The sequence below is a fragment of the Sordaria macrospora genome, chromosome 4 (assembly GCF_033870435.1).
Source record: "Sordaria macrospora chromosome 4, complete sequence".
Classification (NCBI taxonomy): domain Eukaryota; kingdom Fungi; phylum Ascomycota; class Sordariomycetes; order Sordariales; family Sordariaceae; genus Sordaria; species Sordaria macrospora.
The window spans coordinates 2,661,124-2,675,152 of record NC_089374.1 but is presented as its reverse complement, the minus strand read 5'-3'; the positions used below and the strand labels follow the sequence as shown (position 1 = coordinate 2,675,152).

The following is a 14,029-nucleotide window of genomic DNA, read 5'->3' as shown; positions in this document are numbered from 1 at the left end:
TATCCATCTCCTTTCTCTTCTTTCTTCCCCAGCCAACAAGCCAACTTCTAGCTTCAGACTCAAACTTTGACTTCGGTCGTCCACTCTTTACCAACGCTCAAGCATCTGCTTTAATAACACTCTTTTTTCAAAGTCCAACTACATCGTTCTTCTAGAACCCACCCCTTTTTACAACAACCCCAACCGACACAATGCGTTTCTCCGCTGCTGCTCTTGTCATGGCCGGTGCCGCCCTCGCTGAGGAGGCTGCCCAGTCCACCGTCTACTCGACCGACTATGTCACCATCACCTCGTGCGCCCCCACGGTGACCAACTGCCCTGCCCACAGCACCGTTGTCACCTCGTCGGTCTACCCCGTCACCACCTCCACCATCTACAGCACCACGGTCCGCACTATCACCCAGTGCCCTCCCTCGGTCCCCGACTGCCCGGCCCACTCCACCCAGATCGTCACCGAGACCGTCCCTGTCGGCACCACCGTTGCCCCTGTGACTGAGACCTCCGCCCCCGCCGTTGGTGTCAGCTCCACCGCTGCCTTCTCCAACAGCACCACCGCGGCTCCCGTCCAGTCCCAGCCCGCTGTCACTGTCCTCCCTCCCACCACCCTGAGCACCGCTGCTCCCGTTGCTCCTGAGTGCCCCGGCCACTCCATCAAGACCATCTCCACCCAGATCACCACCGTCATCCCCACTGTGATCTACGAGACCGTCGAGGTGCCTTGCGCCACCGCCTCCGTTGTCGTTCCCCCCGTCAACCCCCCTGCCAGCCCCTCCGCCGGCTTCCCCGCTCCTCCCGCTGGCAACGGCACTGTGCCCTCCACCGGCTCTCCCCAGCCCTCCGCTCCCGTCACTGCCGGTGCCGGTGCCATGGCTGGCTCTGCCCTCCTCGCCGCTGCTGCCGGTCTCCTCACCGTCTTCCTCGCTTAAATTCACTTTTAGGTGACGGGGAACTCGAGGAGTTCAACAATGTGTGGTTCGGAATCGACCTTCGGACGACACAGAATCAGCAGTTTCTTTTGTATCTTTGATATCCTTGGGTTTTAAGGAGCAGCAGAAGAAGGCCTGGATGGCTGTTACCATTTTTATGGGGCGCAACCGCACGCAGCATATCAATATTCTCATGACATCGATCAAGTCTTTTCATGTATATCCTTTTATGAAGACGGGCGCGCTGGTCATTCCGGGACGAGAGAGAGAAAAGCACCATTTTATATATATATATACCTATATACCATAGCGAGCATTATCTTTATGTCTGTTTTGGTTTACACTACGCCGAATATAAAGCTGATCTCGTTACACCATATATACCTCTACCACCGGGCTCATGAAGTCTCTTGTTTGTATATGTTTTTTTTTTGTGGGGGGGGAATGAGAGCGGAATATTCTTTCTACACTACTAGCATATGACAGCCCAGCGTGCGAAGGATAACGTGGATTAGAATACTCATCCTATCTTGTATTTAGTAAATTCTAATTGCTATTGATCATCAAATATTATGACGATGACTTAAACTGCAATCACTTTTAAACAAAACCCTTTTTTTCATTCCGAGCCTTTTGGAATCTTGCTTTGGACATGAACAACAATGACATGTAATCCAGGTACGGGGCTGTCTAGGACCCTGAACACAATGCTGAGTGAGGATCGCCTTCCATTCCATTCATTCCTTCCAGCACTGCGGCGTTGCCTTTCGTAAATCCCTGTCCCATCCACGACCCTCATTTCCCAAATCCCGGTCGCTAAGGATTTGGCTCATTCTCCACCACGACGGCACAACCAGGCCATTTGTAATATTAGTACACGATGCTTCCTCGTATCGTCCATCGCTCCTGCCACCATGTCACTTTCAGTTTGCATCTGATCACGATGATGATGATGACTTCTGATTGGTTGAGACACCATCAAGAGGCTCCACTGGTTCCTTCGTTCTTTATTTCCTCCAATCTCCAGATGGAATCCATAAATGCGGAAGTTCAGACGGAAGAAAAGAAGGACCCCATCAACATCTGACTGACTCCAGTTCCGCCTCAGCGGACCTGTGTGACACCCGACTGTAGGTTGGGATTGCCATCCGTTGGTGGATTGCCGTGTTAATTTTTTTTATTTATTTATGCGGCGGATTATGGCGTGTTTCGGGGCGGTGGAAACCGTGGAGTGTAGGGATTGCGTGCTGTGCTGTGCAGTGCCGAGGGACAGGGACTGGGAACTCGCTCGGAGAGGTCCATGAACGAAAACATCCCCGCAAAAAAAGAACACCGCCATCAAGGTTCAACATTTGGCTTGTTGAGGAAACGATGGATGGAGGATGGCTGCGCCCAGTGAGGACAGGATGCATCCATCGTTCCCCCTCGCGCAAGTGGCATAGAGAGGAGGAACAAGTGACGGAAACGTTAAGAGGCCTCGGGTGTAAAGACCAAGGCCCATGAGACTGACGGGAACGGACAGGGAACACCGCCGGGAGGACTCCCGATGGCCGATGCGCCGAGGCGGCACAGCTCGACAGCAAGCTTCCACCAGCATCAACTTAACATTTCGATATGAAACTCCCTTGCTCTGCCACTCGGAGTGTGCCGCCTTTTTATCGTTCCGTCATCGGGGTCTACAGCCCGGATGTCAACATCGGGTACCGTCGGCATCAAGTCCGTGCGCTGTTCGTCTTGGACAGGCCCGGAGGAGTTTAGCGGTAGGGAGCCACCCGGGGGCCGGGGCTTGGCGCCCGTCATCTCTCCTCTCCGGTCGAGGTCCCCGAACCTCCGTACCCGACGGGACCGAGTCGCTCAATGCACGATCAAGCACATTGCCGGCAAGCGCAAACACATCGCTACTTTGAAGTTCGTGGGAGACGAAAATTGGGGTCAGTATCGTGAGATCTATGTATGCATGGATACCTCTAGGTATTCCTGAGTCCAGTATGATCTTCCGCTTGGGAGGGCCATTCTGGCGGACACCATATCGACTTGCCTCTGCCTTATAAGTACTTGTGCATGTTGAGCATTTTGATGCGACCTTTCACGGGCAGGACGCAGCATGCAGATGCAATGGTTCTGACACCGGGATGGGTTTTCTGAATGGAGGCAAGGTGCTGGTAATATTGAGGGTTAGGGTCCTGCCTGCCGCTCAAGCTATTGTGACAGGGTGGGCGGGTGGTGACCTCCATCACGCTATGGTAGCTCATAAGGTACCTACCAACAACAAGGTTGCCGGAGCAGACTCTGTCATCCCGTCTCTACTTTATTCCAACTTCACGTTCCAGTGCATGTAGATACTTCCGTACCGCTCCCGGCAAATCCAAACGTCATCCGCTATCCCCCATCCAAAACCGAAGCTGTATGCGCAACAAGTGAACTGCGCGGCCGCTACAAGCACTCGGCGCATAGGAAATCGAGCCATGAAAGCCTACTGATCGGGCGATAAGGAACAACGGCGCCGGCAACCCAACAACTACACGCTCGAACCATCATAACATCATGGCCTTCGACCCATCCAACGGCTTCGTGGCCTCGAGCGATGTTCCCGGTCTCGCAGACGAACTACTACCCATCTTCGATGTCGAGCAGGTCCAGCTTCAATTCTCCATAGCAGCCGACTTCGTCTCGGCCCAGACAGCCAACAATGTCTTGATACTGGCCCTCTCCAACGGGCGCATTCTGCGCATCGATCTGAACAAGCCCGAAGACATCGACGGTAGGCAGGAACTGTGAAGCTAACGGGGAACCGACATGTCGTGCTAATACACAAGTCATGTACAGATATTGACCTTCCCAAGAAGCCGACCGAAGTTGGTGTGATCCGGCGCATGTTCCTCGACCCGACCGCCTCCCATCTCATCATCTGCACATCTCAAGGCGAGAATTACTACCTGCACTCGCAGTCGCGCCATCCCCGCCCGCTAGGCCGGCTACGAGGAGTCTCCATCGAGAGCATTGCCTGGAATCCCTCACTGCCTACCGCCTCGACGCGCGAGATACTCATCGGCGCAGCCGACGGCAACGTATACGAAGGCTACATCGAGCACTCGACCGAGTTCTATCGCAAAGAGGAGAAATACCTGAAGGTCCTGCACAAGCTGCCGGATGGTCCTGTTACCGGTCTTTGGGTGGATACCTTGCCCGGCGCCGGGACCGACACCAGACGCATCGTGATCAGCACCCAGAGCAGGCTGTTCCACCTAGTGGGCAAAGTTGGCAAGAATGACGGAAGTGGTTCAATCTACTCAAAGCTGTTCGAAGCCGAGCAGCCCGTTGTTCATGAGCTTCCGCGGTCGACGGCAGCTACGGCAGCGGCATCAGATCTGGTCATCTCCCCGGATACTCTTCAGGACACCAGCCGACCCCATGATGGTGATGTAAACGAGAGGGTCTTTGCCTGGTTATCGTCACATGGAATCTACCATGGACAACTCCTGCTTAGCCCTTTCACCTCGGAGTTGGGCAACAAGGTCTTCAATGAGGCTCAGCTCCTGCCCAGGGCGCTGCTGACGGCGCCAGAACGGGCTGGGGGACGGAGAATGACGGCTTCTAACGACTACATTAACGCCATTGCGCTTACGCACTGGCATATCATCAGCTTAATAGGCGACCGAGTGGTGGCCGCCAACCGGTTAACGGGGGAAATAGTTTATGACCAAGTGATCCTCAACCAAGGACAAAAGGCTATTGGTCTATGTGTCGATGTTCAAAAAAACACATACTGGCTTTTCACATCGCAAGAGATCTTTGAGATCGTCCCAAGAGACGAAGACAGGGACATCTGGAAGATCATGCTAAAGTTGAAGAAGTTCGACGCGGCCCTCAAACATGCTCATACTCCAGGACAAAAAGATGCGGTCGCCATGGCATCGGGCGATTATCTTATCAGCAAGGGACAGTTTAACGAGGCTGCTGGGGTTTATGGCAAGAGTAGCAAGCCGTTTGAGGAAGTCGCGCTCGCTTTTATTGACCACAACCAGCCTGATGCGCTTCGCAAATATCTCTTGGGGAAACTCTCGACCTTCAAGAAGACCTATATCATGCAAAGGCAAATGATAGCAAGCTGGCTGATAGAAATCTTTATGGCCAAGCTCAACTCACTCGATGATACCATCATCACCAGGGCTGAGCTTTCCGAGACACTCAACCCGACACAAACAAAAGAGCAGCTAGACGCTGTGCGAGCAGAGTATCAGGAATTTGTCAACAGACACAAATCGGATCTTGACCGGAAAACTGTATACGCAATCATTGGCAGCCATGGCCGCGAAGAGGAGCTTCTTTACTACGCCGACGCCATCAACGACTACCACTTCGTCCTCTCATACTGGGTCCAGCGAGAGCGGTGGTCCGAAGCCCTCCGGGTTCTCCAACGCCAGACCGACCCGGAGGTCTTCTACAGCTACAGCACCGTGCTGATGACACACGTCGCCGCCGAACTCGTCGACATCCTCATGCGACAAGCCAACCTCGAGCCGCGCAACCTGATCCCGGCTCTCCTCGAATACGACCGCAACTACAAGGGCCCTCTCTCTCAAAACCAAGCGATCCGCTACCTCCTTTATGTTGTTAACCAGCTCCAGTCCTCCGACTCCGCCGTCCATAACACCCTCGTCTCCATATACGCCGCCCACCCGTCGACATCCAAGGACGAATCGGCCCTGCTCTCCTACCTCGAATCCCAAGGCGATGAGCCCCGCTTTGACCCAGACTTCGCCCTCCGCCTCTGCATTCAACACCACCGCGTGCTCTCATGTGCGCACATCTACACCTCGATGGGGCAGTACCTCCAAGCCGTCCAACTAGCCTTAGCCCACGACGAAATAGACCTAGCCATCATCGTCGCCGAGCGCGCCCACTCCAATCCTCCGCTACGCAAAAAGCTCTGGCTCGCCGTCGCCAAAAAGGTCATCTCCCAATCCAACGGTATCAAAACAGCCATCGACTTCCTCCGCCGCTGCGATTTGCTCAAAATAGAAGACCTGATACCCTTCTTTCCCGATTTCGTCGTAATCGACGATTTCAAAGAAGAAATCTGCGCTGCCTTGGAAGAGTACTCGCGCAACATCGACTCTCTCCGGCGAGAAATGGACGAGAGCGCAGCCACCGCCGCCAACATCAAAGTCGACATCGCCGCTCTAGACCAGCGGTACGCGATTGTGGAACCTGGAGAAAAATGCTATGTGTGCAGCTTGCCGCTTCTGTCAAGACAGTTCTTCGTGTTTCCCTGTCAACATGCTTTTCACTCGGATTGTTTGGGAAAGAGAGTCCTTGAACAGGCTGGACCGGGCAAGGCGAAGAGAATTAAGGAGTGTCAGGTACAAATCAGTAGGGGGCTGGTGAAGGGACGGAAGAGGGACGAGATGATTGGGGAGTTGGATGGGCTTGTGGGGGAGGCTTGGTAGGTCTTTCTTTTTTTCCCCTTCCTTTTCTCTCTCTCTCTCTCTCTCTTCACTGTTGTAGGAGATAAGAAGATGGCTTATGTGAACATGGTATGTGCTAACCTTTTGTTAAAAACAAGCAGTATCCTATGCAGCGAATACGCTATCAAGCGGATCGATGAACCATTTGTAAAAGAGAATGAGAATAAGGAGGAGTGGGCTTTATGAGTTTTATGAATGGAATGGAGTTTGATGTGCTGAACAAATAAGAGTATTACGATCATGCATGTGTTTTTTTTTTTTTCATCCTTTTCATTCTATTTGGTAAAATTAGGTAGGGGTTAGCATGGAAAGCGCCGATATTTAAAGCAATCACAATTTCATGGTTTGAAAAGATTTGAATTGACTTTGGGGTGGGGAGATAAGTCCCATGTGTCAAGACGGAAAGAGACAAAATAATGACTGATGAAATACCCGAGCAACTTGACGGAGAAACACTCACTTCGGTTCTTGCTACCCGCAGACGTAATGTCTTTTTCTTGAGAGTTCCTTCGGTAGCTTGTGTTATCGGATCATATTCTCACGCCTCCAAGCTGAAGAAGTTGAGATGACGATTGCCCAAGTATTCTAACTTACCATATGTTGAAAAGCGTCCATCCGGTGATAAAGTGCGTTGTATTACGCAGCAGACGTCAAGGTTCTCTTCACATCCACAAAGATCTGGTCCCGCAGGTACATAGCTGAACTTTGAATACTTTCTTTTCAGTCCCTACTTATCGAGTCAGACTCCTCTCCTCTTCTATTCTTTACTTCCTTCCATACCACTCGCAATTCTCTGTCCAAAGTCATCCAGCCCCCGCCGCCAAGTTCCAATAAGTTTCCTCCTCCTTGCCCTCCCTTCCCACCATCATGTAAATCGGTTCTGGTTCGTCCATCACATCGTTAAAACATCCTCTGTTGTCCTTCTCTGCCTTCTTTAGCCCCCTCCCGCCGCCGTGTCTGTAGGTATTGTATATGAGAAAAAGAAGAAGGTAGTTATGAGAATCAAAAGATGAAGAAAAAAGGGGGCGTCCCACACAAAACAAGATGCCATCCGTCGGTAGTAGTAGTCGTGACATTTGTCTCGTAAATTGTGCCGTTTTTTTTCTTTCTTTTGTCTGCCCTGCCTTGCCCGGCGCCAGCCAGCCCGCTGAGTGAGCAACATCAAACCAAACACACCATAAAAAAGTAATCAAAACAAAACCTCGGAAAAGAAAGGAAGGGAGTCAAAGTCGACTTCTGATATATCATCTGACAGACACCACCATACAGCACACATAACAGACAAACCTTACAGATAAAGTAGCAACACATACAAAAGCTTTTGTCACTACATTTCAGCCCATATTAAGTCCCCCTCATGATATTGAACGATCATGTCCCTGGCGCAGGCGTCAAGAACGGGCTCAACATCAGCTCATCTGCGCTCGGCCGCTTATTATGATCAATCTCAAACGTCTGGGCAAGGAATTGCTTAGCCTCCTCACTAGCGTTATCTGGAATCGTCGGCGAGGCCTTCGAGCCGCCAATCTTGAAAATGGCCTGCAGCTGGGTACAGTCGGGGAACGGGTGGGTGCCCGTCATCATCTCGACCACCAAGCAGCCGAGCGACCAGATGTCGGCTTTGCGAGTGTAACTGGTTTGTTTGACCACCTCAGGAGCCATCCAGAAGACGGAGCCTTGCAGCGAGGGCCGGTGCTTATTGTTGTTGGCACCATTGAGGATATTGGTTGCCTCGAGCTTCTTGGAAATACCGAAATCGGAAATTTTGATGGTGCCTTTGTTGTCCACGAGAATATTTGCGCCCTTGATATCGCGGTGGATGATGTCACGGTTGTGGAGGTAAGAGAGACCCTGGAGGATCTGGCGAACGAAGCTGCGGACAAGTGACTCGGGGAGGGCACCGTACTGGTTGAGCATGGTTTGGACGGAACCACCGGGGACGTATTCGAGGAAAATGTTGAGATATTCGGCGGATGAGCCGCAGCCCAGGTATTGCACGATGTTGGGATGTTGAAGGTCACGAAGAAGGGTGATCTCGCGCTTGAGCGCATCAATCATGCTCTTCTTGCGGGCATCGTTTTTACTGTCGGCACCGGGTGCAGGTGTCTCGACCTGCTTTACGGCGAGCAGCTCACCGGTGATGGCATGCAGGGCGAGGTACACAGAGCCAAATGAACCCTGACCGATAAGGGAACCTTTCATCCACATGCTGTCGTCCCAAGCGTCACCCGCCAGGAAGGTTTGGAGCTCCTTGTCATCAGCATCCTCACCTTCTTCAGTAAGCGCTTCCTGTATTATCGCGGAATCGGCCGAGTTAGTGGTGCCGCTGTCGTAGTAACTGTGCCTTACTATGTTTCCATCGGGATCAATGACGCTAACTGCAGCTGTATCCGAGCCGCTGTCCGAAAATGGGACGAATGATCTCCGGTTAGGCTCGGTTGGAGAGCCTTCTTCCTGTAGCGTATCAAGCACGGACGAAGCCACGGAGTCTCTATATCCGTGAGGTGCCCTTGAAAGCACATCACGTGGGCGTACCTTTGCAATCTGGTTGGAAGCAGTCAACCAGCTGTCTGCGATGGTAGGGATTGGCGGAGCGTCTGTTATGCTAGAGGCAAAGCTCAAGGTGCTAGCAACACTCAGACGATGGTTCACTCTGCTAAGACGTGCCGAGCGTCTCATGGACAGACGGGCTGTCCTGTCGATAGCTTCACGAGAGTGATCTGGGAAGTAGCTTGTAAGATCCGAAGCGATCAGCTCGCTAGGCGGTCTCAGCCCACCGAACTGACGGAGCGCTTGTGTACGGCGAGGCATGGCTCTGGGCGTCTCTAGAGGCGCTGGCCGCTCCAAATCCCTAGCAGCATTGGAGACGTTTCTTTCTCTATCCTGGTAGGACATGGGAGAGAGCGGGGGCTGTTGTTGGAGGTCCTCCCAACCTACCCCCAGCACCTTTTGCAGCTTCAGCTGACTCCGCTTGTCGGTAGGCTCAATCAGAGGCCTATGCGTTTGCTGCGCTTCCTCCATCGCAATGGCAGCTGCTCTTTCAAGTTCTGCCTTGCCCGGCTCTCCAGAAGGAACACGCCTAAGAATCAAGCGGTTGCGCTCTGGGCGGGTGTGGTCTTTGATGACTCTCCACAGCTCAGTATCTCCGAGGCGGCGGCATTGGTTCGGGTCCGGGTCAACGCCGGCCAGCACCCAGAAGCAGTAATTCCTCTCATGATCCTCCCGCAGAGCAAACTTGCGTAGGGTAACACGCATGACTTCTTCACAGGTGTTGCAGTCGGCAATCTTAACAACCTTGGTTACGCCACCTGTGGAGATGACACGAATAACATCTTGACCCTGTGGCAGCGCAGCCATCAGCGAGCCATCCATGCTGGAATTGTTCCTGGTGTGGGCTTGTACCAATCGGCCGGGGTGGGACTCGGGAGGGGACATGGGGAAACGCGAGGGAGCAGCCTGTTGTTGACTGCCATAGCCCTGTTGTTGCCCATAACCTCGCCGGGCTTGTTGTCTGCCGTAGTCGGAACTAGGTAGCGGCGAGGTCGGCCGCGAGGAAGGTTTCGACATATCGGCATTGGGGTTGAGTTCGTACTGACGGTCATAGCGCCGAGGAGCGGACGTCGCCGCTGATCGATTTGTGATGGGCACTCGTAAAGAAGTTGCTGAATACTGGTTATCGAGGACAGCAAAGGATTCCTAGAGCGGTATTAGCCATTAAGCCAAGCCAAAGTGGCAATCTTGAGCACCGGGATGACCAAACTCACCCTGTTTCTCTTTCTCTGGTTCGCATAGGTCTGTGTTCGGAGTTTCTTGATGCTCAGAAACAAGCGGACGCGATCTCCAACCTTTTCAATTCCCATCTCTTTGAGGACTTCCTTGTCAATTTCCAATAGCGCCTCGCCATTTATGTGGTTTTTGCGGAATATCCTTTCGTAGTCGCCGCATTTTACACTCCTGAGATAGTCACACACCCTGTCCTCGTCCCAGTTCTTGACGGATTCGGGCCCGTCGAGGTCGGAAAATTCGGATTCGGTAGGGCTTGCATAGTTCTGGCTGGTCGCATGAGAGACTGCAGGCGCTCTTCGCGAGGGAGCGTAGGCGGTTTGTGGTGTGCTGGCCATCATGGTGGACGACTGGGAACCCAACGAGGGGGTGAAGGGCGACTTGGATGCCAGCATGGCCATGGTTGAAGCGACGGTCAGCTAGGACGTATCGATGACATGGGCTATTATGGTGTTGGCTGATGGTGGTGGCGAGACGACGTCGAACGTTTTGCGCGTGCAGAGCGGTTGGGGGATCGATGGAAGCAGAAGCAGAAGCAAAAGCAAAAGCAGAGGCGGCGACGGTTGTTGCTGCTGGTGGTGCTGCTGCTTTCTGCAGGGAACGGTGATGGTGATATGTAGGCGCACAGACTGCCGATGCTGATCCAAAAAGCCAAAGATGGACTGACCGCTGTCCGGCAATCAGTGGCTTGCCCGTCGTCCGATGTATGTGGAAGTGGATGAAGCGACCAAAAGAATGTTTGGCGTCGGGCTCAACAAGCTCAACAAGGTGCGGTAATGGCTGGAACTGGTGCGTGGTGAGCGTGTGTTGGTGGTCACACGCTTGGATATGAAGCAGGAAAGACGACGTGGAGAGGGAACAAGGGGCTCTTGGTTAGAGACGTGTGTTGTTGGAATCTCCTTATTCGTGCCACTGACAGCCAACGAGGAGACTAACGGTAACCACAAAGCCGCCCGGCCCGCTAACACTTTGTCTCCTGGGGGAAGGGGAGGGGAGGGACCTGAGAGGGGAGGGGGCGCGCAACAGGATTCTGCGACAACAACACCTAGCAACGCTCTTTATTGTCTTTTGATACTCGCGCCCAAGATAAATGGGAAAGCAAGGCAACCATCCGAAATGATATGTAATCGTGAAGTATGGATGTCAATGCGAGCAGTCAGCAGTAGAGCCGGTGGATGTTGTGGAAGACGGGAGGTGCAGGTGTGCTTCTGCCACTCAAGCCCGCCTGTGCAGTGCTTGCCCACTGTTAGAGTCTGCTGCAGCGGTAGCTGCCCGCGATGATCCAAAACTTCAAAGGTCCAGTGTGACTTGTCCGGGGTGGAATGTGAGCGCTGGAGGAAAGAGGGACGAATGGAAACAAGTGCGCAAATTCTTTACACGCAAGCGACCATGGAAAACCCCTCAATGCCGACAGCGGAGCGAATGGGAAAAGAGAGACGAAGGAAAAGTTAGCCCGACAGCTCGACAATGGGGAAAGAAAACTGGAGGAGGAGCTCCTGCTCCAGCATGGAGTCTTTCTACTTCAGTTTGACTTGTCACGATGGAAGTGACCGCCGCGGGGGCAGCCGGGGGTCTGGCTGAGCCTGGATGGCTCCTTCCGCCGCTTGCACCTTACCCTCTCTCGCCTCTTTAGCGGGCTGCTGAGAAGAGGAAACCGCGGCGGGCGTTGAAGGCGTTGAATGTGTGGCCTGGACGTGACTGCCACTACGATGCGAAGGCTGCAATTCGTCTCTGCGACGGACTCACTCATCTGCAAGACTGCAAGTGTCTGCGACAATAGCGGGGGCTCCAACGCTAGCGGCGGATTGGACGGCCTGCAGAACCATCCGTCGCCAAGCCGCCAATCAAAAACGCCCCTTGATCTGAAACTCGAGGGCAGCGCTTCTTTGGCTCCCCACCTCTCACATCGCTCGGGAACCGAAAAAGACCCATGTCGTATTGGGAAATGATGGCATCCAACTTCTGTGCCCCAAGTGTCACAACGCCGTGGATAGTGGTAGATACCGAGCCAACACCCGTTGAGCCATCCTTTGAGCGAGAAAAGGGTTGTACTTTGCTGTAATGGTGTCTCGCGCGACCGGCACGACAAGGTGCAAAGAAAACCCAAACAGCACCCGGCAACAACAACAACAACAACAACAACAACACTTAAAGAAGTGAACAACAAAGTGCAAGATCGGCACTAGGGACCGAAAATCGACCTGAAACATCGGCCATGTGGATAGGGAATTGTTAGGCGTTTTCCCATCTTGTTGACTGACCACCACTGTCCTGAGCACAAGAGAGCCGTGGTTCCGGCAGCATGTCCGGGGCAGCCTCCCTCCACGCCTACCGGACGCAGATAACCGCCCCAACCAAACTTCCAACGTTCCATTGCCACCACCAAAATCAGCACACTGGTCTGCATGGAAGCTTGGAGTCTTTTTCTTTGTTGCGTCTTTTGGTCAGCCACGGCGTCGATTATTGACCTCTATTTCGCTTTTTGCATGTCACAATCTCATGCTGGAACTGTGGGCGTGGAAGGGCTGTAGAAAGATGAGAACAGCATGGGGCAACTCATACCTACCGCGGAAAAAGCCCCCATTCATTTCCTTGATGCTGTCGCGTAACCCTCCGTCTCGCGGATTTCCACATCGACAAGTCTGAGCGACCCCAGTGACAACAGGCACGCGGATGGGCTACAACTAACAATCCCCTATCTCTCACCTGCACCATTCCATCGGCCATCTAGACCTTATACACCTCTTAGGTATGTACCTTGACACCTCACCACACCGTCTGCTAGCCGTATATGCCCCACTCAACCTTCTTTGTGGTCAAGCCAACGGTCGCAGCTGAGAAAGATGAAAGGCTGAGGGCGGAAGTCAGGTCGCATGAACTCCGACCCGGCATTCTTTTTGGCTTTTGCCCCTTTCCCTAATACGATCAATAATGCTACCTAACTGTGGTGGATCAGCATAATGGGGGAGGCATCAGATATCATTCTACCTAGCCGTGGAAAAATAAGGACGTACACTAGAGACGCGATATCTGATCTCTCTCAACTGCCGTCTCAACAAAGACAGAAAGACGGCCGATGCAAGCCAGGGAAATCTCCAGCGGATTCTCCGCACCACGAACACAACGAAAGGAACATGGGAATTTTTCTTGTTCCAGGAACAGGGATGCTACCAGAGCACCGAGATGCGCCAAAGAAGATCGATGCTGAAACCGCTGTCGTTTCATCAACTCCCGTGCCCAAAGAGGCACGCGGCAACACAGGTCCAACGTCATGGTGCAAATCTTCACGATTGTTCGGGAACGATCCCAATCTCTTCCTCGGTCGCCTAACAAGTGTTACTTTTGCGCTGCGGGGGATTCGTCGTCTAGGATAGATTATCCCAAGGCCGCGAATGAGGTCATCTTTTGGGGACTTTTGGCCGGACGGAGAAGCGACAAAGCGGTCTGGGCAAAATAGTGATCATCTTCAGCTTCGCGGCTGCTGACACCGAAGGCGTGACTTTGGAAAAAGAGAGAGATATGAAGAAGAACCCCGAATTCCAAGGGCAAGGAGTATACAGTAGGTAGTGTAATCTCCTTTCGGGGAGGCTCAGCGGCTTTCTCTTTCGGATAGTTGAAGTAAGAGATATCAATATCGAGACAAAGCCTACTTTTCCACCCCCCCCTCCTGAAGCGCAGCGAGATAACTGGCAATAGCCAATTCCGAAGAATGGACTACAGTACTACCTATGTCTGATAATATTTGTGTTCTCTCTCTCTCTCCCTCTCTCTCGCAAGTCCCAACGGCATGACGGACGGCGCGGTCATATATCTGCGGCCACCAACAGCGCGTTCGTATCGCCCATCCCGTGT

The 14,029-nt window shown here is 53.0% G+C and overlaps 3 protein-coding genes across 3 annotated transcripts; 2 read left to right on the top strand and 1 right to left on the bottom strand.

Moving 5' to 3' along the window:
- Positions 1-191: 191 nt before the first annotated feature.
- SMAC4_05358 (uncharacterized protein) lies at positions 192-926 on the top strand (the record flags this gene model as incomplete). The annotated part of the gene is made up of 1 exon (XM_003346415.1): positions 192-926. One exon carries the CDS (start codon positions 192-194, stop codon positions 924-926), a length of 735 nt encoding a protein of 244 aa, XP_003346463.1.
- Positions 927-3,002: 2,076 nt separating this feature from the next.
- On the top strand, positions 3,003-6,936 carry SMAC4_05357 (uncharacterized protein). Its single transcript, XM_024655718.2, has 3 exons — positions 3,003-3,687; positions 3,753-6,372; positions 6,496-6,936. The coding sequence occupies exons 1-3, from the start codon at positions 3,471-3,473 to the stop codon at positions 6,578-6,580; spliced, it is 2,922 nt and encodes a 973-aa protein (XP_024511561.1). The 5' UTR covers positions 3,003-3,470; the 3' UTR covers positions 6,581-6,936.
- A 79-nt stretch (positions 6,937-7,015) lies between these two features.
- Positions 7,016-10,716, bottom strand: SMAC4_05356 (uncharacterized protein). Its single transcript, XM_003346413.2, has 2 exons — positions 10,159-10,716; positions 7,016-10,090 (listed from the first exon to the last, which is right to left on the bottom strand). The coding sequence occupies exons 1-2, from the start codon at positions 10,576-10,578 to the stop codon at positions 7,766-7,768; spliced, it is 2,745 nt and encodes a 914-aa protein (XP_003346461.1). The 5' UTR covers positions 10,579-10,716; the 3' UTR covers positions 7,016-7,765.
- Positions 10,717-14,029: the final 3,313 nt, after the last annotated feature.